The following is a 25334-nucleotide window of genomic DNA, read 5'->3' on the forward strand; positions in this document are numbered from 1 at the left end:
GATATTCATGATGATGCACTAGTGAGTTTGCTCCACAGTAAAACAAGTGTTAACATTTTTGAAATTAGTACCTACCCCTATAATATCAAAAACATCGAGACAGGAGACCCTACCTCCTCTAAAACTAGTTCATTCCAAAACATGTGTGTTTACACAGTCATCATACGCATTTTGTGTACATTAGTCAAGTAGCCCTGTGTTGCCAATAAAGGCAAGCGTGTTTGTTGGCACATGCAAAAGGCTTCAGAGCACTTGTGTAAAAAGCATTAAAATTCCACACGCAATAAAACCTTTATTTATAGGACCATAACAGCCTTGTAGTTTGTCTTACATAAACCCAGAGGAGGAATCAAGACACTCAACCCTCCCATAGACACTCAGTGCAACGGCTACTGCAACACATGGTCTCTCCATACGTTTGCATAGCTTCCTGGTGCAAGTAAGTTAGGCTGCTTCATTTTCATTCAGCCACATCAAAGCTTAAAAAATTACTGAAAATTGAGCAGATAAGAGTTTGTGGGAAAGGCAGGGAGAAAAAGGGGGAAGTACAAAAGGACATAGAAAAATAGGTGCTCTCAGTAACCCATGTGATGTCATTGGGAAAAGTGTGTAACATTGTTAAACTGTACAAAAAAAGGCAAACTTGTGACACAACACTTGCGACATGAAGAAAGAATGTGTCATACACTTGTTAAAATTCAAAATAAAGGGATTAGCAATCAGTGAAAAATGTTTTGCAAAACCCAAAGATGTCATCATGGACACAAGGTCAGCAGAGTTCAGCTGCACCATATTGCTGTTGTAAAAGCGGATTAGTAAAATAGCTTTCCATGCAATTGAACATCTTTACTGCAGTTACCTTGGAGTGTGAGTGGCCTTTTTAGCAGCAGTAGCTGCTAAAAACATATTTTACATCACATATGCAATGTGATGTGATGCACCTGTGTTGATTATTTTCAGCTTAAATTATTTTTTGCACTAAAGAGTAACATGTTTCAATATAAATGCCATCAACACTGTGAAAAAAAACAAAAACAAAAAAAACCAGCAATAAAAGTTCAGATGTAACAGTATGACTCATGTCAGACAAGTACATCCTGTTGATGATTTAAAAAGCCTTCTTTATTTCAACATTTTTTTATATGAAAGGAACAACCTTCAACTATTTTAGTTAGTTTTTGGACTACATGAGTACAAATGTTGTGATGACAAATTTCATCTACATTTTTTTCTGTTACTCTCACTAACTTATTCTATTCAACATGGACCAGCAGTAAAACAACTTTTGGGCAGGGTGCAAGGGGTGACCTGTGATGACACGGGTTTTCCTGATACAGCAGGATCTGGCAGTGGCCTCCAGGGGTGGTGTTAATAACCCTCTACACAGCCTTCCTGTTCTCAGGTGTGGCCCCTGCCTACCAAACACCCAGGCAGTAGGTGGGTGCCCAGAAACCTGAAGGTGGAGAAAGATTCCAACCGTTCTCCGTTTATAATAAGAGGGGAGTGGACCGATGTGTGCCTCCTGAAGTCCATCATGGGCTCTTTTGTTTTAAGGATGTTCAGCTTCAGGTTATTTTTTGAGTCACAGGTGTGCAGGGCATTCAGTGGGCTGAGAACACAGGCCTGTGGGGATCCAGTGCTGGAGAGAGGTAGGGCCAAGTTGGGCTGATTGAGGCAAAATTAAGAGCTATTTATCATCACCACAGCTTACCTTACTCCGGCAGATTTTATTACTGTCATTTCAGAAAGTAAATATAATGTCAAAACTAAGAACACCCTGTAATTTTAATAACTTGTAGAACCACCTTCAGCAACAATAACTTAAGGAACAGAAGTTTTCTGTATGTCTTTATCAGCCTTTTATGTTTTTGTGGAAGTGTTTTTGTGTCACTCTTCTTTACAACATTACATTAGTTCATTTAGGTTTTTTTGGGATTCATTTATGCACAGGTCTCTTAAGGTCTCGCCGCAGCATCTCAATCAGGTTGAGATCTGGATTTTGACTATGGCAAAGTCCAAACCTCAACCTGATTCCTTTCTTTTTGAGCCATTCTGTTGTAGATTTGCTGCTGTGCTTGGGATCATTGTCCTGTTCCAAACCCCAATTTGGCCCAAGCCTTAGCTGTCAAACAGATGGCATCACTTTTGATTAGAACACTTTGGTATACAGAAGAGCTCGACTCTAATGACTCCAAGGTGCCCAACTCCCACAGTTGGGCACCCCTTCACCACCATGCTTGACAGTTGGTATAAGGTTTTTGTGTTGATATGCTGTGAGCTGCCAAGTGTGATGCTATGCATTATGGTCAGACATCTGCACTTTGGTCTCATCTGTCCAAAAGACATTGTTCCTGAAGTCTTGTGGTTTGTTCAGATGCAACTTTGCAAACCTAAGCTGTGCTGGCATGTGCCTTTTAGAGAGAAGAAGTTTTCTCCCATCAGCTCTTCCAAACTTGTCTCTACTCTTTTTCTAATTGTACTATCGTCTACACAGTCCGATATTTAGCCCTTGTTTTTTAATTTTTATTTATTTTAATTTTTTGCACTGCTCCGACTTCAGAGTCCAATAAAAACTTTCATTATATTTTTCTTTTTATAGCTTTATATAGCCAAAACAAGTCCATTACTTTCATTTCAAGCAATTAAGAGAACTTCTGCATGTAGTGACAGTGATGAGTCTAGTAAGTTTGTTAGACTGAAGGAAAATGTGACATTGTAATGTTTGTGTCCTGTCTTTGAAGAGAAGCAAAGTCTGGATGCATGTTGCTCTGTTATTACATCATATATCACAGGCCAGTCATCTTGTTCATCTGTTCAGTTTATCAACATCTCTGTTTTATGAGTTTATAGGGCAAAACCATATACTTTATATGCTTTATCAGAGTAATGTTGTCTAATTATACACACAGTATTTTATTTAGCCTTCAAAGTCATAATCTTTAACACACACCATAAGTGATTATTATTATTAACGATCATTTTTTATGGTGTGCAACCAAAAAGAAAGCAGAGTATTGGTTGAAACATGGACACCTAACGATGACACTGCAGCTGGCTGCCATCCAAACATCGTTTTTGCTGCACGATTCAATGCAAATCCAACACACGTTCTGATTGACATTTTTTGGCAGGTATGCCAGCACTGCTACAATAAATATGACATATGTTCTGCAAAAAAATGCAGGTATACACTTTCCATATGCCAAATCTGCTCTAAAAAGCCTTTATAGGACTTTCAAATGCTGGCGATCTGCTGATTAATGACTTAGTTTTACAGTATAGTATTGATCCAGTAACATGTGACTTTGAGGGGTATTCGCTTTTCGGCATAGCAAATACTGCCACTCTGTGTTCCAAAACAGATGGTGCTGCCTGAGATTTCTGCTCCACTATGTGGGGCCTCGACTGCTCCAGAAACACTCCACACTGCAAAAAGTATCTTTTTTTTTTTTTACAAGGGTTTTTGTATTGTCTCAAAATGTGCGCATATTCTTTAAATTGGTCAATTATTCTCAGTGAGGTGACTTTTTAATTTAAACTTCCCTTGACAACATGCCGTTTAAGTGTTTTAGTGATTGATTGCAACTTATTTTAAAACATTTTTAGATCATCATTGTTCTAACTGCATATCACCAATTAATAGTGACAGTTCTATGTATATCTTAAAGCAGGTCACACGGCATATGTAACCAACCGTGGGTGAGCTTACGAGTGTTAGGCAACTATACATCAATGTCAGGCTGTTTGCAGTATCAAAAACGCTTCTTTAAAGTTGAACTTTCTTGGTTTACACTGTTTGAAACATGTGTGGTCAAACTTTAAGATTTAACAAGAAACTACTCTCTCAACCCTGGAAGTGAAGCAACTCATGCATGTGTCACACTTCTACAGAAGGGTTACTCTCTTACAGAGTTCCTTTTTAAAAAATCCTGAGCATCAGAAACTTTTCTTGGACACTTCCAAGGTGTTTCCACCAAGGTGTTTCCACCATATTCCCAGCCCCTATAGCCATCTCCTTTATTCAGTTCTGGCAAACCAGTCATTACTGGTTGACATAAAACAGGTGCAGCAGTGCTGGACACTAAATTAAAAACTCTGGTTTTCTGCCAAAAGTAGACAAACCTGGTGCAAATTGCTTAAATACAACTACATTCATTTATATGTTAAAAAAAAGAATCCCCAGCTGCAGATTAAAGCTAAATTTGTTACACACTTTAGTGCTACAGTAGTTTTTTCCGGTAAGACTTACTTGTAACACTTTAAAAATGAAAAAGCATTCATTTATAGATATGATGTATAGAAGTATATAGCTTGAGAGTGCTCTTTGTTGATTGGCATTCTCTAAACCAGTAAGAGGGGTTGAAAGGCTGCGAGCCATAAAGGCTTTTTCTTACACTAGATTTTATACCGACACCCATTCAACTGTTCTTCTCTGGACTTGTGGTAAAGTAACATAGTCTGTATGAAAACCCATCGTCACTCATTGGTTGGAGTCAGCAGCTAATGCCAATTTTTAAGCCTAAAGTAAGTATAAACATATTGACTTCTGTATAGTTTCACTCATTTGTGCAGAGTCACCCTCCTCCTGGTTTATAGAAGTATCGCTGGTTAAATATCCTGCATATTGACGGCACTCTGCAGACTCACAGGCTAAAATTTAAGAAAGCAGCAGCTTTTCTTAGTGACATACCAACTTTGATTCAAGAATAACAGTATAAATTATTTCTGGACACTGGTGTGGTAATCATTGCTTAGGGTTCATGTCTGTGCCTCCTTTCTGAGTTGGGGGTGACTGTCTGAACAGTCCCACACATCCAGTGTGTGTTGGAGTAGCCACAGTAGTTCTGAGATTCTTCTCTGTAAGTGGACTACCTGATCTAAAGACAGAAAACAAACTGTAAGATACCGCCATGAAACACAAAACCATCTAATTAAAAGGTTTATGGGGAATTGCCATTTACATCCAGACACATGACATGACTTATAATGAGTGTCTCTGTTTTTTTATGAATCAGCATGAACCGTCTGAGGTTTTTTCGGTGTGAATCCCCCTTAGCTGATGTCATGCTCTGATGTGAATAACGTCGAGCAAATGACTTAATGGGGTTGTTTAATAATTCCATCTCTGTATGTTTGCATTCCTCTGTATAATAATAATAATAATAATAATAATAATAATAATAAGTTTTACCCTTTAAAAAAATAAATGAAAAACACGGGGCTTGAGTGGCGCAGTAACACATCAAATTATTTCTGGTAAAATTCCGCTTTGTGCCTTCCAAAAAAGTGATTAGATGAAGAAAATCACATTTGAATTTCTGGAAGGTATCTAAAAAATGACCTAATTCCTTTAATTCCAGCAGCAGACTCTGAATTTTCGCTTAAAGAAAACAGGATATGTCATCCACGCGCAGCATATTGTATGTCTTTTTAAGATGTTCCGCAGCACAGACGGTTGGCATCCTAGAATTCATTTCACTGCCAAAGTCGCTCTTCAGCTCTTGACGCGCAGCCTTTGAAACCACCTTTGGTTTCAGCTGTTGCATCTCAGCCAGAGGTCTAAAAGCTTAAAGTCTGTGCCTTTTGATAGCTTATAGCCTATATCATTTTCTCTAACACAGCGATGACCGGAGCTTGTGTCATTTGCATTTAATTAATCCCTGGCATGACGTGCTTAGAGGCAGGTACAAAAAACAGTGAATAGGCGAGGAAGGAGAACCATTACGCAGGTTTTCATGACATCACCATGGGCTGGCTATAAAGCGGCGAGGATTAATACACAGAGTTAGAGAAGCACTTGAGGAGCTTTGGAGTAAAAAACGGACTCTCCTTGTGTTTAGAAGCTGATTGGCTGAAGCTAACGTCCTTCGATCTGAACTGCAGCGCAGAGGAATCCCCGAACAACTGCTAGACTTGTCAAAATGAACTTGTCATACTTTGTAGCGTGTGGACTTATGGTCACCTTACTTTCAGTGAGGATGGGGGCAAAACCTTTAACTCAAGCGCAGCAGAAGGTAAGAAAAAGTCACTTGTATTGTTATTACTGACCAGGAGAACCTTTTGATTGGTTTGGACTGAAGCTGCTGGAAGCTGAATACTGAAGAAGCAGCAGCAGCTGTTCTGTGGCACAGGTCCTCCAGGACAGTAGCTTTGCGCATCATATTTCACAATTTGGTTCTTGTTAAGCTGTTGGGGAAAATCTCTCTTTTTCCACACTCAGAGTGTAACACCCCTGTCCACTTGCACTTTATTTACAAACAGACGGCATGTTCAGTGACATGCAACCAAAACAGCCGGTGAAAGTTTGTTTCCGAGCATCCCTGTGATATTTTTAGACTTTAAATCGCCCATATGCGATTTTTTAAATGAAACCATATATGGGGAAAACATTAAAATTCTTAGTTTACAATAACTCTGAAAAGCTATTATACTGACTATCAACATCATTTTTGGAATTTTATGTATTTATTACTTGTACTCAAAATAAGATTTACCAAACCAAAACAAAATTGTGCGTAAAATCGCAATTACGCATAGAATTGAATAAAGCTGACCCTTTAAAACAATACTCGTTTGAAATAATGTTGTAATTATTTTCTAAGCTCAGTAAAATTTGGAGTGTTGGAGGTCTTCGTTACAGTCTACTTTACGAACAGATAAGTAAGCTACAGGCACCTGTTTTAAGTTTGTTTATTTTTTGTCTTCACTTTGAGAGCGAGGTGTCAGAGTCGGTAACTTAATAAAACAGAAGTACTGCACTCTTCTTCAGGGGTTTCCTTCGAGGTTTGAACCTCATGACTGGAGCCTCTCGTGGATCTTTTCCAAAGTTGTTTTTGGTTAGATGATACAAGTTAATGGGTTCTTGAGTGCCGTGCTGTGAGAAAAATGCCAACGCGTCCCCCCGGCCATTACGTTTGTGAAAGCGTTAGAATATATGCCAAGCTGAGGTTTACCTCAAACATTTAGCATATAATGACTACTCTGTTGAAACGGGCACAAACCATAGATTTCACTTTCATCAAAAGCATTTGTCTTTGCACAATTTATTTGCCTGAGGGAGAGATTGTTTATTTATTTTCTTATCTTTCAGTCTCTTAGAAGTTTGCTGGGCGAGGAGCTGACGGAGTTTCTGGAGTCGGAGGAGAGAGAGAGACGGCTCGACGCTGTGCGCACTCGGATACGGTTACTGCGCGATTTACGGGTGGACACCCGGGCCAGAGGCGTGTGGGCTCGTCTCCTCAACGATCAACCCCAAAACAGGAAACACAAATCGGGAAGCAAGAAGGCTGGCTCCTCGTCACGGAGTGGCTGCTTCGGACACAAGATGGACAGGATAGGCACCATCAGCGGCATGGGATGCTAGGGTTGGAGCAGCGCTGCAATGAATGGTGAGTGGTCGCTCATATCAGTCCCACTTTAACATTATGCAACATTAACTGTAGCGGCAAACAGTGACATGTAAACAGAGCCCAAAAGCAACAGGGTGAAATGAAATGAAAGAATGAATGCTGAAAGATAAAAGGGAGACAAATTACAATCAGGGATTTTAAAAAAGAATGGCCTAGTTAATTAAATGGACATAATAATCAATTTTTTAATATTGTATTTATTATAATTTCCTGTTGGTATTCCTCACAGTTAAATGATGATTTTACAGGATTATCTGTCATATACATAAGACACATGTATTTATGCAGCATTGCATGGTTCAGCTATGGAAAATATTGTGGTTCACTACTGCCTTTGACTTAGAAATATTCAATCTAGGGAAATAATCAAGCCTAAACCTTCTAGCATTAGAATCAGAATCCGAATCAGAAAGGGTTTTATTGCCAAATGTTGAGCGAGTTTACAACATTAGGAAATTGCTGCGGTGCTTCAGTGCAAACATACTGTTATAAATACTGTTATAAATTAAGCTTAAATAGACATGAAAATAAAAATGAGAATAAGAATTAAAAGTGCTAAGTAGATAGATATTACCTCCTAGAACAGGATAGTCTTAGTCATCAGTTTAAGTGGATAGCCCGCTTAAGCTGATGTATGGGAAAGAAACCAGTGAGCATTTAGGAAGTCCACTCTTGTATCTGTGCACATCATTATGAATGATCCCATCTGCTTCTATAACACAAGAACAATATATCACATTTAAGAAAAAGGGCAGGGAGATATCGAGGACGGAAGTGGGGTTGCAGAGACACATTCACACACATATTTGGTTGTCAAGATGTTTCTTGGAAACACATTTGTTTCACTAAGTGTTTTTAACATAAACTGAAAAGGGGGCTGTGTGGGTTAATTAAGTACTGGGGAATCTAAGTGACACACGATTAGTCCTGAGGCTTCACACCTTTTTTCGATTTTATGGTAAACTCTGACATCCCTATGGGGGAGTGTTAGTGACTAACAATGGGTGAGTGTGTTTTTCATTGGTTAACACCATACGGGTGAGTTAATCTAAAGTAAAGTGGTTAGATGAGAAGTGAGTTAATGAGTAAAGAACCAACAAGTAAATTTGGAGATTCCCTGACTGATACATGTATTACGTTAACAAAAGATCGAATAAATGAACATGTGTTTATGAGGCTGACCTTGAAAGACTCTGTCTAACCTTTTGCTTTTGTTTTCCTCTCTTTTTCTAGATCTCTGGACGACGTGTTTGTTTGGATGACAAAAGTTGAGTTTGTTCTTACCAGAAGGGGAAAATAAAGAAAAACTCATCATGATTGTTCTATGGTACGAAAGTCACCATGACCAGCATAAACAAAGACTTGGATGACAATACTACAAAATCCTAATATAGACATATATATACAATAAATATGCAGGTATATATACATATATACAGTACATATATGTATAACATACAACATGGTCAACAGATACAAACACAGATGGGTAGTACAACATGGCGGACAATGGTGTAAAAAAAACTACATACCGCAAAGCTGTATATTGTTGCTGCTGCTGCTGTACATTCATGTACTTCATCGTTCCCTGCATAAATGTATTTATGTTTAAAATCTATTTATATGTTTATAAAAAAAAGAGATATTTATAAATATGGATTTTTATTTATGTAACATTTTGGAAATGGATGCAAACTGTAGGTCAGTTCTGTTTGTTGCCTTTTTTCCCCATTTGTCTCAAATAGTTGTAAATGTTTTCGAAAACGATAAAACAGACATTCCATGTGCACTTACATCTTTGATCTGTGTGTCTTTGTGTGTTCCGTGAAACTAGTCAATTCTAGTTTGTGAGCATTTTCTGCCTGGCTTCTGGAGGTTTTGTCAGAAGAGAAACAAAGACTGCCCTGCTGTTAGATGGAGCGCCATTCATTTTTATTCAGTTCAATTCAGTTTCATTTCTATGGCACCAATTCACATAAAACAGTGACCTCGAAGCGGTTTATGTTGTAAAGACCCTACAATATTAGAAAGAAAAGAAAAACCAAGCAATCATTTGACCCCCTTTGAGCAAGCTCTTGTTGATGGTGGGAAGAAAAAACTCCCTTTTAATAGGAAGAAACCTTCACAACCAGGCTCATGAGGGGCAGCCATCTGCTGTAGCCGGTTGGGTTGGTGTTACAAAAGGCACACTTTGGTACAGAGAGCCAAAGTTTAACATTTACTAAAGATTTTATCCTGCTTGGATATTGAAAAAATGTTTCAAACATTAGCAAATATCTGAAACTCTGTGTTATCAGATAACATATTTATATGAAACAATAAAGATTTGTTGGGTGCTGCATCTATACTCCTGCATTCAACCTGGCATGATTGTACCCACACCGTCGAAAGCTCTTGCACAAATTTGCTGCACAAATAGAAGAAAACACTGAAAACTTAAATTTTGACTTAGAGCGATCTTTAGAATTCAGGCAATAACGCTGTAATCCCCAAATAACCCATCATGTTGACCACTAATTAAAAAGATGATAGGAAGCCACATGTTCCTCTAATTCTTCCACACATTACATCCGGTTACCAGTTGGTAAATTTAAATATTATTTAAAATCACCTTATAATTATCCATCCATCCATTCTCTTATGCTTCTCCAATTCATCATAGGGAGGAAGGAACAGGATACATCCTGCACAGACAGCCAAACTGTTGCAGGAATAACATACTTTAACATTATATAAAGATGATATATAAGCAAAATGGCTTTTTTATCTCGTAGTTTCCAAACTAAAAGGCTTAAAACAAGACAACAAGCATATAGAGAAAAGCCCATATATGTGCGATATTAAAAAGGAAAACAAACACACCCAGATTATAATAATGAAGCATAAAAAAGACAACAAATTGTGCTCAGTTGTGAAACCGTAAAAAGGTCCATTGCTCAAAGGTTTCATGGTGTAATTACACTAAAGGGGGTGAGAGCCACAAAAATACAGAGAGAACACTTTACAAGCTAATGAATACAGTGAAGTCAATGTAAAAGTCTTTTCAAAGATTTCCTTTCCAATACCGTGAAACATGATATTTATGGTGTGATTGTTGTGAATGTGTGCATCTGACTTTGAGGTTGCTACTGATTTGCAAACTGGAGAGATGCACAGCTGACAGAAGCAAACTGAGAGTACTCGTTTACTGTGAAAACACATTTACAATCATAAATTAGATGTGTTTGTCTCTTTTTTGTGAACCTATATTATTGACTGTAGGAAGGTCATACTCATAGTAATAGAACTTTAAACACACACACATACAAAACAGGCCTTGAGGTGGCCGGTGCTATAGAACTAAAGCCGAATTAAAGTCAATAATTAATTCACTGAAAAGAAAAGAACGTAATATCCAGTACTTGTTCAGAACAGCCTGCCTACCTAGCTGTTACACTACACACTAAGTGTAAACGCTACTCTGGAAAACACAAAGGCAACATGCCCACCTCATGTACCTGGTGTTCAAGAAACATGAGTCACATAAGTCTAAAAAAAAATAAAGGATAAAATAATAAAATGAAAGTAGTGTTTGGGGATCGTTATAACACCTTTTGCACCCACCAACAACAAAATAGAACATACACTGAACAACAGCAAGAAATATATCCACACTGCTGTGTTAAATCCAGTGTGTTCAGTGGCAGAGCTTCCAGTTAATAAAAGCTTTCATCAAAGGCCAGCATATAGCCGTACACGGTCACATTGCCATGTGAATTTGTTTACTAGTTTCAATGTTGTTATATTTGATCTTTAACCATTCTAAAATACAGCCACTGAATTAGACACACGTGTTCAGCTGCACGATTAAGCAATTAATTTAATGGTCCAATGACATGACAACAACTCAGTGCATTCAAGCATGTAGATATGTTAAAGATGTTCTGCTGAAATTCAAAGTGAGCATCAGAATGAGGAAGAAAGGGGGTTTAAGTGACTTTGAATGAGACATGGCTGCCGGTGCCAGACAGGTCTGAGTATTTCAGACACTGTTGATCTGCTGGGGTTATCCCACAACACCATTTCTAGGGTTTAAAGAGAAGTTTCTAAAAACAAAAACAAAAAAACAAACATCCAGTGAGCAGCTCTCTAGATGAAAATGTCTTCTTGATGACAAGGGTCAAAGCAGAATTGGAGACTGTTTTGAGCTGACAGGAAGGCAAGAGTACCTCCAATAAACATTTGTTACAACTAGGGTATGCAGAAGAGTATGCACAACATGTTGAACTTTGAAGAAGATGTGCTGCAGCAGCAGAAGACCGCAAAAGCTGCCACTCTTGTCAGCTAAGAACAGGAAACTGAGGCTATAGTTCACACGGGCTCAACAAAAATGGACGACAGCAGACTGAAAAAATGTAAACTGGTCTGATCGGTCATCATTTGGATGTGAGGATCAAAATCTGGCATGCAAGCATGCATCCATCCTGCTTTGTATCAGTGATTCAGCTTGCTGCAATGGTGAGAGGGATATTTTCTTGGAACACTTTGGGCCCCTTGTGTCCACCTGTGTATTGTTGCTGACCATGTGCATTCCTTTATGACCATCTTCTGAAGGTTGCTTCCAAGAGGATAACGAGTCACAAAGCTCAGATCACCCAAATCTGTTTTTCTCAACATGAGTTCATCGTATTGAGATAGTCTGTGCATTCACCAAATCTCAGCCCAGTAGAACACATTTGGGATGTGATGGATTGGAAAATTCACATCATGGATGTGATGCTGACAAGCTGCAACAACTGTGTGACGCTATCATGTGTGACGCTTTTAGTACCATATCACCCCATTAGGGCTCTTTGCTCTCAGACTGCTGGTTTACTTGTTGTTCCTAGAGTATTTAAAAGTAGAATGGGAGGCAGAGCCTTCAGCTTTCAGGCCCTTCTTCAGCTTCCAATTTGGATTTGGAAGACAGACACTATCTCTGCTTTTAAGATTAGGCTTCAAACTTTCTTTTTGATAAAGCATATCAGGTGGATCAGGTGACCCTGAATCCTCCCTTAGTTATGCTGCAATAGGTGTAGGCTGCCGGGGGATTCCCATGATGCACTGTTTCTTTTTCAGTCACCTTTTTCACTCACTGTGTTTAAACACATCTTTCTATTCAATTATTATTAATCTCTGGCTCTTTTCTACATCATGTCTTTGTCCTGTCTTCATCCATTTACCTTCAACCGGTCGCAGCAGATTGCACCCCTCCTTGAGCCTGGTTCTACTGGAGGTTTCTTCCTGATAAAAGGGAGTTTTTCCTTCCCACTGTTGCCAAAGCACTTGCTCATAAGGGGTCATATGATTGTTGCTGAAAGACAGCAGTGAATAATTGAACAAGAGACAGAGTGACAGGAGGGTTTTTGCAAAGAGGCACACCTATTCATTCTGCAAATTCAGCATAGACACTGCTGTGTAGTTGTATGTACCTTTGTTATTTCAATGTGGCAATTTCAGTAGCTCTTTTTCTTTTGTAGTTGTTGTTGTTGTTTTTTGTGGGGGTTTTTTTACACAAAACAGTTTTTTCAGTTATACTGATATGCTTTAAAACCACCAACAGTGGGACGACTGTAATAATTATACACAGTCAACTACAGTTGTGATCACAAGTCCAGAATGTCACAGCAAGACTAAGAAAAGGGGCAAAAGTTGGACAGAATGCAACATTTTGTACAGGTAGAAAGGTAGAACAATGGCTACTCTGTGAGCTTTCTGACTACAAAAGATATTGAAGTTCAAGAGAATGGTTAGATTATCATTATTATCATTATTATTACAAAGAAGAAGGGACCAATAAAGTTACATTATCTTTCTCAAATCAAAGGTAGTTGTAATTCACTGAGACTAGTCCGTAAGACCGAGTGATGTTAAATGCAATGCTGCCTCTGTGTGGTGTTGAGGGTTAATTACTCAAATGTGCTCTTCATGTTGCCCTGGGAATCAGCTGGTTGGCTCCAGGATTCAATTGTGCAACAGAAAAACAATGTATGAATATTTATATTTAAAATTATCTACAATGTAAAAGTAACTTAATGGCAATTAAAAAGAGGTTCCTTCACTGAGGGAAAAAAAAGCCTAAATATTATTATTATCATTTTAAATGCACGCATCTACCAAAAAGGCAACAAATATCTATTGCTTACATCCTTCCTGTGTGTAGTCATCCTTGCAAAGGCAAACTCCGAGCATGGAAAAACCTTATGTAGAGGTTTTTTTTTTTAAGTTTTATTTTAATGTATACAGTTACATGAAAAACATGTACTAAAACTGGACTGAACTACTATGTATACCCCACTTTGAAGTATTTAGATTATACTATACTATACTAGTTGGGAACTATCGCTGTTTAATAGTGTAGCGTGTACCTCGTGGTGGACTACACGTGGTTGATCGTTTGGCAACCGTGCCGAACCACGTGGCCATGTAAACAGCTGCATGGGATATGTGACAATAAGCTGTATATGGTTTCTGTAGCGTTAAGTCCGGGAAATTGCAGAAAATAGTTTTCTTTAATATTTTAACTGTAAACATCTATAACTATACGTATATTAAAAACTAAACCATGATAATAATAATAATGATATAATAGCAATGTAATTAATACATGTTCATATTAAATACAGACTGTCATAACATTGACTTTAAAGGTTAAACACGGTAGATTTGACAGTGCTGCCTCGTGTTTTTGTCATGTATTTAGTGATATAGTGAGACGAGAATAGTTATACAACATTTCCTTAGAGTAGTAAAATTCAATGTTTCCTGTATGTGGGGTGAGGCGCGGGCACGACGCAAATACATTAGCTTGTGATTGGTAGAGATAGTCATGTGGGCGGGTCGGCGAGAGCGCGCGAAGAAGGGGAGTACCGAGCGCGTCTTCGTCGTCTCTGTCTTTCCTGTCCAATGTCCCATCGAGTAGGCAGGTCCACGTGCATACATTAGCTATTCTTTTTTAAATTCATCTTCAGACGTCCAGCTTCTCGTGTTTTATTGAAACACACAACAGCACAATGGTGAAGTTAGCAAAGGTAAGATTACGTCATTCTATTTTAAAAAATAGTGCGTGCGTTTGTAATAGAAAGAAGGCTTGTGTTTACGCACGAGGCCTTTAAGCAGAAGTTGGTGCGTTTGTTTAAAAAAAAGGGGGTGAATTCGCGGAAAAAGAAAATGTCCGCTCAGGTAAAGCAGCGATTGTCGCCTTTTTTCTTTTTTTTTTTTTAAATGAATCAACATGGTGGTGGTGTTGCCGCATTTACTACGCCTTTTTCGTTTGCGATCAGCCATGTTTGTGCCTCGCTTTTGGCTCTCTGGCCTGCTAAGCTAAACCGCTGCTTAGTGTGGATTTCGTGCGCGCTCTCGATTTAAGTATGGCGTATAGAAAGACTAAAACAAAATCAATTTATGGCCAGCCTGCCAACCTGTACCAACATTTGTTAGAAAACTGTTGTAAAAACCGAAAATTTGAGCACGCGGCTAGCTTAACCACTAGCATTAGCGCATTCATACCCGGACTTGATTCTAATTTACTTCATTTTGTGGAAATATTGGTAGTTCTCGGTGTGAAGTTTAAATTGCCCCACTTAAAAACTTTGTCACGTAACGGACTTTCTAGATAACTGTTCGGCATATATTTTTATATATATATATATAAATATAATTTTTTTAATGCTTGTCAGCAAATGGTAAAATTACCCAGCATGCTAGCTGACCGACCTCTAGAGCTCCACGTGGGTTCTGTGCCTGCTCTGAGTGACACACGAGGCAAGCAACCAAAACCGAGAAACCCCATCGGCGCGCACAGTTATCATTTGAGTGGCTTATTTTAAACTCACGTAACCGTTTGCCGTTGATGATTTAATTATTGAACAAGCGGCACGGCTCTCCTGTTTTATATTTTAACCGTGGAATTCCACGTGGCCTAAAGCCCCCTCATGTTTGCGGACATGCTGCAGCGGGTGCCATGATTGTTAGACCCTCTTCTTTACCGGAATCTATGCTTGGCTACTTGTAGGGCTCCATTATTGTTGGGTTTTAAAAACATTGGTAATAACAATTTTTGCATTCCGGGATTTCTTTTGAAGGCAGCAAATAAGCAAGCAGCTCAGAAGAAAAAAGCCCCTCCACCCCCTAAAGAAGTTGAGGAGGAATCCAGCGAAGAGGACAGCAGTGATGAGGAAGAAGAGGTACAAAGACGTTGTCTCAAGTATTTTATGGCTAAAATGTGGTATTAAGTGTTTTTTATTATTATTATAAATTTTTTTTAAAAACTGCAGGCTCCTCCACCTAAAGCGGTGAAGAAAGCCACACCAGCCAAAGGCACCAAAGTTGGAAATGGCACTCCTGCCAAAAAAGCAGAAAGTGAAGATGATGATTCTGGTAAGTAATAAAGGTCCAAAATGAAACTACTTGAATGATACTCATATCTCACGTATCTCACATAACCAGTATGTAGGTGAAATTTAGTCTGGACTTTAATATATAGAGATTGACCTACTTTGTTTGTTTTGATGTTTAAGGATCATCCAGATGTTAGAAAGTGAGTCCCTCTAACGTTATTAAATGCATCAGGCATCGCTCAGTTAAGAAAAACGTTGTTTTTGACATTTAGTTACAACAGTGAAACAGATGGTCTTTAGAAAGAAAACCTTCAGTTATGAAAACTGCTGTTTCCACTCAACTGGTGAATGTGTCGTGTTGTCTAAATTCATAATATACATTCTTGATCTAAACAAGATAAAATCTTAAAATGAGCATAATATTGTCTAAGACGATTTTGCTATTTATTATATATAGACGAATCAGAGGAGGAGGAGGCCCCCCCACCAAAGAAGACACCTGCAAAAGCAACTCCGGCTAAAAAAGCACCAGCCAAGGCAGCTGCTGCAAAAGCAGAGGAGTCAGATGATGATGATGAGGAGGAGGATGGTATGGCTTTTGGTATTGTGTGACTGATAGTAATTACCGTTGTACTGTGTTTTTAATAAAACTGTCAATGGCTTCATTTTAATCTGATCCAAGTATTTGTGCTAACAGTCTGGTGATGTAATGCATCACAAAACATCCTCCATTTCTTGGCATGCATGTGGTTGTTTAGTACTCATGTGTGTAATGTACGGAGGAAAAACAAAGACAGCGCTATGTCTTCGGTACCGGTGTGTATTTTGCTGTCTGCCGGTCCTATCCTCAATCGCTGTTACAACCTAATGCCCTTTTTTGAACTCTAAAGAGGTTTTGTTGAAAATTTCTGCAATGAAATGAACAAACTCGTTTTTTTTTTCTTGTCTAGATGAATCTGAAGAAGAGGCCCCACCACCCAAGAAGGCAGCTAAGCCTGCAGCAAAGCCCCCAGTAAAGGCTCAGCCTGCAAAGGAGTCCTCTGATGATGATGATGATGACGAGTCAGAAGAGGAAGCCCCTCCCCCCAAGAAGGCTACTCCAGCAAAGCCTGCAGCCAAGGCTGCAAAGGCTCAGCCTGCTAAAGAAGAGTCATCTGAAGAAGACGATGATGATGATGATGATGATGGTAAGACTGATCCTCACATTTTTTTGTTTTTAACAGGAGCCATTGAAATAGTTAACATTGTATGATGATCAACAAGGGACTTAATACTGATCACGTATGATGTCACCTTTTGAACTATCTGACACACAGTAATACTCGTTTTCAATGCACTTGAATTCGGCCACAGTTACTGTGAGATTTACGTCTTCGGCTTTGATTCTGCTTTTTAGACTCTGAAGAGGAAATGGACACTACTCCTGCTCCAGCAGCCACCAAGGCAAAGAAAGCAGGCATGGTTAAAGCCAAGGAAGAGTCTGAAGATGATGAGGAGGATGACGAAGATGATGACGATGAGGAGGACGACGATGAGGAGGAAGAAGAAAGTAAGTTTGGGAGTTTAAAAAAATAAATAAATAAAAATTAAGTGAAAGTGTTATTCTCCCAGTTCTTATAAAGTCACTCAAAAGTGATCACCACCCTATAATAAAGATGTGTGTGTGTGTGCTGTAAGATGGCTTATGTACTGTACTTTGTTGATGATGTGTACAATGAAGACTCACTGCCCCACTCACTTTCTCTTTTTGTCGTCATTCTCCTTTCTGACTAGAACCCACAGCTGCGAAGAGGAAGGCTGAGAGCAAAAAGGACACTCCACCTGCCAAGAAAGCAAAGTCAGAAGGACAGGGTAAGAATAAATATATTCTGCCTGTTTTAATAAGCTTTCTTTACGTTTATCAACAAGAGGCTTAATGCTAATCCCAAAATGTCAACATAAATATCAATAATGCATTTTTACACCAAAAGTAATTGAAGTGTTTTCCCTGTTTGCCAGTGTTTTCTCTGTTTGTTGGAAACTTGAACTCAAGCAAAGATTTTGATGAGATCAAAGCTTCACTGAGGAAATTCTTCTCCAAGAACGGCCTTGAGATCACAGACGTCCGGTTAGGAGGAAACAAGTAAGAATTACATTTAAAACAAATCATAGTTAATCCCTTCTGGTTGGCTTATTCTTGCCTATCAAAATGCACTCGTTGGGTATAAGTGATTGATTTTGAGTGTATCACAAATATCAGATGTGTTTGACTGGTTCTGTTTGTATCACCATGTAGTTGAGATTAACATCTGAAGACAGTTTGGCCATAGCCGGTTGATAGAAACAAGTTAATGGTTTACTTGGCTTGTTAATATTTAACAGTTAACAAGTTAAATTTATGGTAAAATATTAAAGTATCCTGTCATTGTAACTGGCATGACAGCGCCCTTGTTTTATTTGTAAAGTTAAAAAAAGAAGCTGGTCTGTGACACTTAAATTCATTGAAGGTGGCATGTCTGATGTTGCTTGCATTTTTAACTCTACAGGAAATTTGGCTATGTGGACTTTGCATCTGAGGAGGACCTGCAGAAGGGCCTGGAGCTCAATGGTAAAAAGGTCATGGGCCAGGAAGTGAAACTGGAAAAGGCCCGCAGCAAAGAAGGCTCGCAAGACACCAAAAAAGGTAATGGATGTCATGAATTGAAACATTTCTTTGTGGATGGAAAATAATTTTGTTCCTGTACTCGCTGACACTGACATATGGCCCACAGAGAAGGACGCACGGACACTGTTTGTGAAGAACCTTCCCTTCTCCGCAACGGCTGATGACCTGAAAGAGATCTTTAAAGACGCAGTAGAAATCCGGGTGCCTCCTGGCCAGAATACTTCAAACAAAGGGTAAGAACAAGCTAGGTTGTAAATTTTTTCAGCATAGTAAACAGTTGAAGTTATGGGCAGTAGTTGTAGAACATGAACTGCTGATTAAGTTTCATCATTATCACTCAGTTCCTTTTTTTTAAGAGTATGTTCCATGTTTTTGTTTTGTTTTTTACAGTATTGCTTACGTAGAGTTCAAAACTGAGGCTGATGCAGAGAGAACGATGGAGGAGACCCAGGGCTCTGAAGTACAGGGGAGATCCATCATCATTGACTACACTGGAGAGAAGAGCCACATGGGAGCCAGAGCATCAGGTAAGCTTGAGATATTTTGTAGAACTGTGAGACAAGCTACTTGTAACAAGCAGTTCCAATAATTTCAATTATTAGAATGCATAAGTATCTATACTCTTAATGAAAGTGTCTGTGTTTGTATGGCCAATGCCAGTTCTGCAAATGTACTGATCTATAGTGAACATAACATAAGACAGCTGAAGAATGTTTCATCTTTTCTTTTTGTAGCATCTGAAGCGGCCAGCAAGACCCTGGTCGTGAACAATCTCTCCTTCAACGCAACAGAGGAAGTGCTGCAGTCCACATTTGAGAAAGCTGTTTCTATTAGGATTCCACAGAGAGATGGCAGACCCAAAGGGTGAGTGTCTGTGTGGCCACGGGTAACCCCAACGAGGGCTTTCAATCTTTCAAATGTAGTCATGGTGTGTAAAACACCTGCGCCTTCTCTTGAGCTCCTGTAAATCTTCCTCGTGATAGTACTTGGAGTCGCACGAGAAGTAGAGCCAGTGCACAGTTAGAACAGGCCTGCCCACCTACATGGGTGTTGCCTATGTCTGCTGTGCAACAATTACAGTAAACTTTCTAAAATGACAAAATGAAAACATTTTAACCCTAATAGCCCTCAGCGAGACATTCAGATGAAGCATTTCAAAACAGATGTTGACTCTTTTTCTATCGTTGTTCTTCTCTCCTTAGTTTTGCTTTTCTGGAGTTTGAGAGCACAGATGATGCTAAAGATGCTCTAGAAAATTTCAACAACACAGAAATTGAAGGCCGATCAATTCGACTGGAGTACAGCCAGAGCAGAGATTGGAACAGGGGAAACTCAGGTAGGTCATGAAACCAATCGGTTGTCTTTTTAGTTGAGACTCTTCCAGCTGTGATGAAATCTTTATCTCCTGAAACTCTGTGAAGATTCAAAGATAGTCAAGTCCTGAGCTGATCTTTCCATGAATTTTAATTTGTTTAATTGTTTAGATTTGCCCAGATGGGTATTATTTTGCTTATTTACATGATGCCATCTTCTCTACCAGGTCCAACTAAAACCCTGTTTGTCAAGGGTCTCTCTGAGGACACAACAGAAGAGACCCTCAAGGATGCCTTTGAGGGTGCTGTAGCAGCCAGGATAGTGACAGACAGAGATACAGGGTCATCAAAGGGGTAAGTTTGAACAGGTGCAAACACTCCTTCTCCAGCACTTCTCTTGAGCACCGCTCTGTCTAACAATGACAGTGTACGGTTTCGTATGAGAAGGAGAGCAAAGTCGCAGTTAAACAGGCAGCTGCCTTAGTGGCAGTTGCCCATGTCTGATGTGAAACAGACTCGATGTGGTTTGAATTGGATGACTTTGCTCAGATGAGTTATTTAAAAACCAATACTTCACCCGACAAAGTAAAATAGTTTAATTCATGGCACTGCATTAGAATTACATTTATTTATTAGAATCATTTTCCATTATCTCGTCCCCTAACCTGTCTGGCTCTATAGCTTCGGCTTTGTGGACTTCAGCAATGAGGATGACTGCAAAGCAGCTAAGGAGGCAATGGAGGATGGCGAGATTGACGGCAGCAAGGTGACTCTGGACTACGCCAAGCCCAAGGGTGAAGGTGGCTTCCGTGGAGGCCGAGGTGGCGGCGGCTTCGGCGGTCGAGGTGGCGGCAGAGGAGGCCGTGGTGGCTTTGGCGGTTTTGGTGGTCGTGGTGGCGGTGGAAGAGGACGAGGAGGACCTCGTGGAGGTGGACGCGGACGCGGTGGTTTCGGAGGTAAGGGATTAAACTCCTAAACCTGTGGCTACAATGGTCATCTTTTAACTGACTTGCAGCTTTAAGCTGGTAGATTTTTACATTTGTTGTTCCAAGAGTTAACTGAAACAGAGCGATGTCTAAGTGTGCCTCTTTATCTTTGTTTTGTAAAATAGCTAAACATGCTGCCTTGTAGATTAAGTTGCCCGTCTTTCTTGTTTCAGGTGGAAGAGGTGGCGGTGGCTTTGGAGGCAAACCCCAGGGGAAGAAAATAAAGTTTGATGACTAAAGTCTTAGTCTATTTTACTTTTTGAAAGGACTCTGGTTGCATCAGTTTTCAGAGCTTTTGGACATTCCACAAAGCGTCATTGGTATATATTTAACTGTTAATGGGCATTTTAGCCCTTTATTTAGACCCCTCAGACCTTCCATCCCCCTTCTGTGCCAGAATGGTACTTCTGACCTTTTCAGCTTAATCAAGACGTGAATACTGAATGTCCTAAATGCAAACCTGCACCTCACGCCCCTGAAGCACACTTGCTTTTCTGGAGGAATAAAATGGAATAGATCAGGTTCGCTGTGAAAAATGTTTGGTTTTGTCAGATACATTGTGTAAATTTAAACCGTTTGTATGATTTCGTTTTACCTTTTGTAAAAAGAAATACACTTGTATCCATATGTTTTGTTCTTATTTTGTCACTTAGTTTACTTTAGAAGCTAATTTTTACTGTAATGTGCAAAGCATATTTTGATAAGAGTTGAGTCCTTCCTCATGAGTTGGATGTTGAGAATGACAAATGTTCACATTTTTGCTTGTTTTGTGGGATGCTGTCGATGTCTGAGTTGCAAATGAAAGACCTCTAATCTATGTAACATAAAATATTTGTAGTGCATTGACTAATTTTTATTTTTTTTTTCCCCCATCTGACGATTTTCAGACGATTAAAACCTTGTATGTGGTGATTTTTAAATGACTCTTGCAATAATTTGTCTTCAAAGTCATGTCCTTTAGACAGGGTCCACTTTCACTAGTGCTGATCAGTTTCTCTGTCAATGGGATATGTGCAGACTTAAAGTTGTCTCTAATTAAACCACTACTCAAAAAAAACATCAGTTCCAGCTAAAGTTATCAAACTATTTACCAGTCTTCCTCTAATTTCAAAGGTTTGTGAAAAACTAACATAGTTTGAGAAGGAAATGATCTCGTTGATGTTTCAGTCAGGGTTTACTGACAGAAACAGACCATAGCACAGAAACCGTACTGGTGAAGGTTATAAATATCTTCTGGCCTCTGAAAGTGCACTGTGTACTTGTTCTGTTGCACCTCAGAGCAGTGTTAGATAATATTAATCACAATAGTCTACTACAGAGATCCTGTTAGTATTAAAAGATGCACTCCTGTGGTTGTGGTCACATATCTGATAGACAGTTGTGTATTTAAATTGGGAGTAATCCTATTTAACATAAGTTGGTCACAGTGTTCTGTGCTAGTATCAGTTCTATTGACATTATACATGCTTTTCTTTTATAAGGTAATATTAGAAAACAATGCATATAGTTTGATTGCTGTGCGGATGATACTTTTATAGTTTTATGTATCCATGAAGTGAACTAAAGGCTTATCTGAAAGGCCTGAATCACCAATAAGTTCACAAGAAATTGAGGTTATTGTAATCAGCCCTAGAAATCGTAGAAACAGTTTCTAATTAGAATTACTGAATGCATGCATCATTATAAACAGGCTGTTCTGAAAGTGCTGAAATCCCAAGATGAGAAAGAGATCCTATTTCTTCAATGTTGGTTTCTTTTTATTGGCCCCTCATAATATGGAAATATCATAATCAAGCAATTCAGGCTCAGACTGCTGGTTTACTTGTGGGCCTCCTTGTGGAAGAATCTCCAAGTTTGTATTCAGGAAACAAACCTTTCTGCTTTAAAGATTAGTACATCAATGCAGATGGCTGTCCGTCCCCAAGCCTGCTTCTACTCCAGGTTTCCTCCTATTACAAGGAATTTTTCCTTCCCACCATTGCAAATTGCTCGCTCATAGAGGCTTGCTCCATTATTGGTATTCTCTCCAAAACCTTAATGCGAATTGACGCTATTCACAATTTGTTACATTATTTTGGATGTTTGTGATCTGTAGGCCAGCAGTTTTTTTTTATTTCTTGTTTAACTATGAAATTTCATAAACCTAAAACCTCTGGAATGTATGTATGGTGTTCATATTGAATATACAGAATAAGAAAGATCTGAATAGAAAAATGGGGTTTGTTGTGAGAGGATCTGGAGGACTGCGGAGCTAAGAGCCCTGACATCATGGCGTCAGGACAATAATCTGCCTCTTAACATCAGCAAGAACAAGGATCCAGGACCTCTACTGACAGCGCTGTAGGAGGAAGGCCCCACAGATCCTCTCTTATCCCACCCACCACAGCCATACACCTCTCACACTCCTTCCATCAGGTAGGAGGTGCAGGAGCATCCAGACTCGCAGCAGCAGATTCAGGGACAGTTTCTACCCACAATCTATCAGTTCTACTGAACTACTGAAATATTAGACAGTTGGTGCAATCACTGCACACACTGTACATGTAAATACATTACCTCTGCACTACAGCCACCACAGTATTTTTAGTAATTTGTATTTATATATTTCTTTATGTTACGTATGTGTAATCAGTTTTTTTTTTTGTTTTTGTTTTTTTTAAGGGGCTTTGACCTAAGAATTTCATTGCTGGTAGTGACGTGCCATTGTTACCTGTATATAACTAATTAAACTTGGACTTGATTTGATTGAGCTTTATCCCAAGAAACTATAGCCTACGCATGATGACACAGTGTCACTAGATTATCCTCTCAGCTCTTAAAAGTCATTCAGGCTCCAAAGCAAAGTTTGCTAATCGTCATGAAAGTTAAGCGTTAAAGATTTCATCTCATAAAAGCAGATTTGTTTAAACAGGATTTCTTTCTTTAATAATACAACACAACAGAGCATACAAACTGAACACACTGGGGCCAAGTTACTTAATAAATGTTTGTCTCCTAATGACCTGCGAGTATGAACTCTGCTGCTTTAAGCACGGAGCAAGGGAATTAAAACGTGGATACCTGTCCCTCAGGATACAAAAACTCTTATTGTTATCTTTACACACTTGATACCTGTGAAAAATGTATCGAAAGACTTGAACTGTGACATTCTTTCAAATTAAATCAAATACACCTGTGGCTGTGGCAACCTCCCTTCTGAATCAGGGAGCAGCCAAAGGTAGCTCTAAAAGTCAATAAAATGCTTGTTGGGAACACCATCCATCCATCCATCCATCATCCGCTTTGTCCGGGGCCGGGTCGCGGGGGCAGCAGCCTAAGCAAAGAGGCCCAGACCTCCCTCTCCCCAGCCACCTCCTCCAGCCACCCAAGGCGTTCCCAGGCCAGCCGAGAGATATAATCTCTCCAGCGTGTCCTGGGTCTGCCCCGGGGCCTCCTCCCGGTGGGACATGCCTGGAACACCTCACCCAGGAGGCGCCCAGGGGGCATCCTTGTCAGATGCCCGAACCACCTCAGCCGGCTCCTTTCGATGTGGAGCAGCAGCTGCTCTACTCTGAGCCCCTCCCGGATGGCCGAACTTCTCACCCTATCTCTAAGGGAGAGGCCAGCCACCCTTCGGAGGAAGCTCATTTCTGCTGCTTGTATCCGCGATCTCGTTCTTTCGGTCACTACCCACAGCTCGTGGCCATAGGTGAGGGTAGGGACGTAGATCGACCGGTAAATTGAGAGCTTCGCTTTTACACTCAGCTCCCTCTTCACCACGACGGACCGGTGCAGCGTCCGCATTACTGCAGCTGCAGCCCCAATCCGTCTGTCGATCTCCGGCTCCCTTCTCCCATCACTCGCGAACAAGACCCCGAGATACTTGAACTCCTCCACTTGGGGCAGGAACTCATCCCCGACCGGGAGTGGGCACTCCACCCTTTTCCGGCTGAGAACCATGGCCTCAGATTTGGAGGTGCTGATCCTCATTCCCGCTGCTTCACACTCGGCTGCGAACCGTTCCAGTGCGAGCTGGAGGCCCTCACCCGATGGAGCCAACAGAACCACATCATCTGCAAAAATCAGAGATGAGATTCTGAGGCCACCAAAGCGAAAGCCCTCCGCCACTTGGCTGCGCCTAGAAATCCTGTCCATAAAAATTATGAACAGAACCGGAGACAAAGGGCAGCCCTGGCGGAGCCCATCACCCACCGGGAACGAGTCCGACTTATTGCCGGCAATGCGAACCAAGCTCTTGCAACGGTTGTATAGGGATCGAATGGCCCGTAGCAATGGGCCAGACACCCCATATTCCCGCAACACCTCCCACAGGACACCCCGAGGGACACGGTCGAATGCCTTCTCCAAGTCCACAAAACACATGTAGACTGGTTGGGCAAACTCCCATGCACCCTCAAGTATCCTGGAGAGGATAAAGAGCTTTGTTGGGAACACTTGCGGTTTATTTTACCACATACAAAGTGGACAACAAGCACTATGGGAATAGCAGGCTCTGATATTAAAATAAAACACCATAAAAAGATTCCAAAGATTAGACAAGAAGGGGATTATTTTGTCTGAGGATCACGAGTGCTTTGAATACATGTTGAGATACTGCTGTACTAAATAAGTCAACCACATGGTGC

At 40.0% G+C, this 25334-nt stretch overlaps 2 protein-coding genes and 2 non-coding genes across 5 annotated transcripts; all 4 read left to right on the plus strand.

Annotated features, from left to right (window-relative positions):
* Positions 1 to 5777: 5777 nt before the first annotated feature.
* On the plus strand, positions 5778 to 9202 carry nppc (natriuretic peptide C). The gene is made up of 3 exons (XM_026142992.2): positions 5778 to 6014; positions 7091 to 7388; positions 8643 to 9202. Exons 1-2 carry the CDS (start codon positions 5922 to 5924, stop codon positions 7361 to 7363), a joined length of 366 nt encoding a protein of 121 aa, XP_025998777.1. The 5' UTR covers positions 5778 to 5921; the 3' UTR covers positions 7364 to 7388; positions 8643 to 9202.
* Positions 9203 to 14269: 5067 nt separating this feature from the next.
* On the plus strand, positions 14270 to 21629 carry ncl (nucleolin). Of its 2 annotated transcripts, none has more exons than XM_026142417.2 (16): positions 14270 to 14458; positions 15512 to 15613; positions 15704 to 15806; positions 16224 to 16355; positions 16717 to 16953; positions 17163 to 17315; positions 17540 to 17617; positions 17765 to 17888; positions 18292 to 18428; positions 18517 to 18643; positions 18801 to 18937; positions 19145 to 19274; positions 19613 to 19746; positions 19951 to 20077; positions 20405 to 20679; positions 20883 to 21629. In XM_026142417.2, the coding sequence occupies exons 1-16, from the start codon at positions 14441 to 14443 to the stop codon at positions 20945 to 20947; spliced, it is 2079 nt and encodes a 692-aa protein (XP_025998202.2). In that variant the 5' UTR covers positions 14270 to 14440; the 3' UTR covers positions 20948 to 21629. The 2 variants fall into 2 exon arrangements, with proteins under 2 accessions (XP_025998202.2, XP_080145959.1); XM_080289833.1 differs by having other exon boundaries at positions 16717 to 16946; positions 17162 to 17315.
* LOC113007207 (small nucleolar RNA SNORA57) lies at positions 16492 to 16631 on the plus strand. The gene has a single exon (XR_003269885.1). It is a non-coding gene; the product is annotated as a small nucleolar RNA SNORA57 (small nucleolar RNA).
* Positions 20113 to 20239, plus strand: LOC113007204 (small nucleolar RNA SNORA75). Its single transcript, XR_003269883.1, has one exon. It is a non-coding gene; the product is annotated as a small nucleolar RNA SNORA75 (small nucleolar RNA).
* Positions 21630 to 25334: the final 3705 nt, after the last annotated feature.

Source organism: Astatotilapia calliptera, chromosome 15 (genome assembly GCF_964374335.1).
Source record: "Astatotilapia calliptera chromosome 15, fAstCal68.1, whole genome shotgun sequence".
NCBI lineage: Eukaryota > Metazoa > Chordata > Actinopteri > Cichliformes > Cichlidae > Astatotilapia > Astatotilapia calliptera.

Coding starts and splice junctions, on each gene's coding strand:
- ncl (XM_026142417.2), top strand. Junction 18,644..18,800: donor CAGAATACTTCAAACAAAGG/GTAAGAACAAGC, acceptor TGTTTTTTACAG/TATTGCTTACGTAGAGTTCA. Junction 19,747..19,950: donor TTGGAACAGGGGAAACTCAG/GTAGGTCATGAA, acceptor CTTCTCTACCAG/GTCCAACTAAAACCCTGTTT.
- nppc (XM_026142992.2), top strand. CDS start 5,922: ATGAACTTGTCATACTTTGTAGCGTGTGGACTTATGGTCACCTTACTT. Junction 6,015..7,090: donor TAACTCAAGCGCAGCAGAAG/GTAAGAAAAAGT, acceptor CTTATCTTTCAG/TCTCTTAGAAGTTTGCTGGG.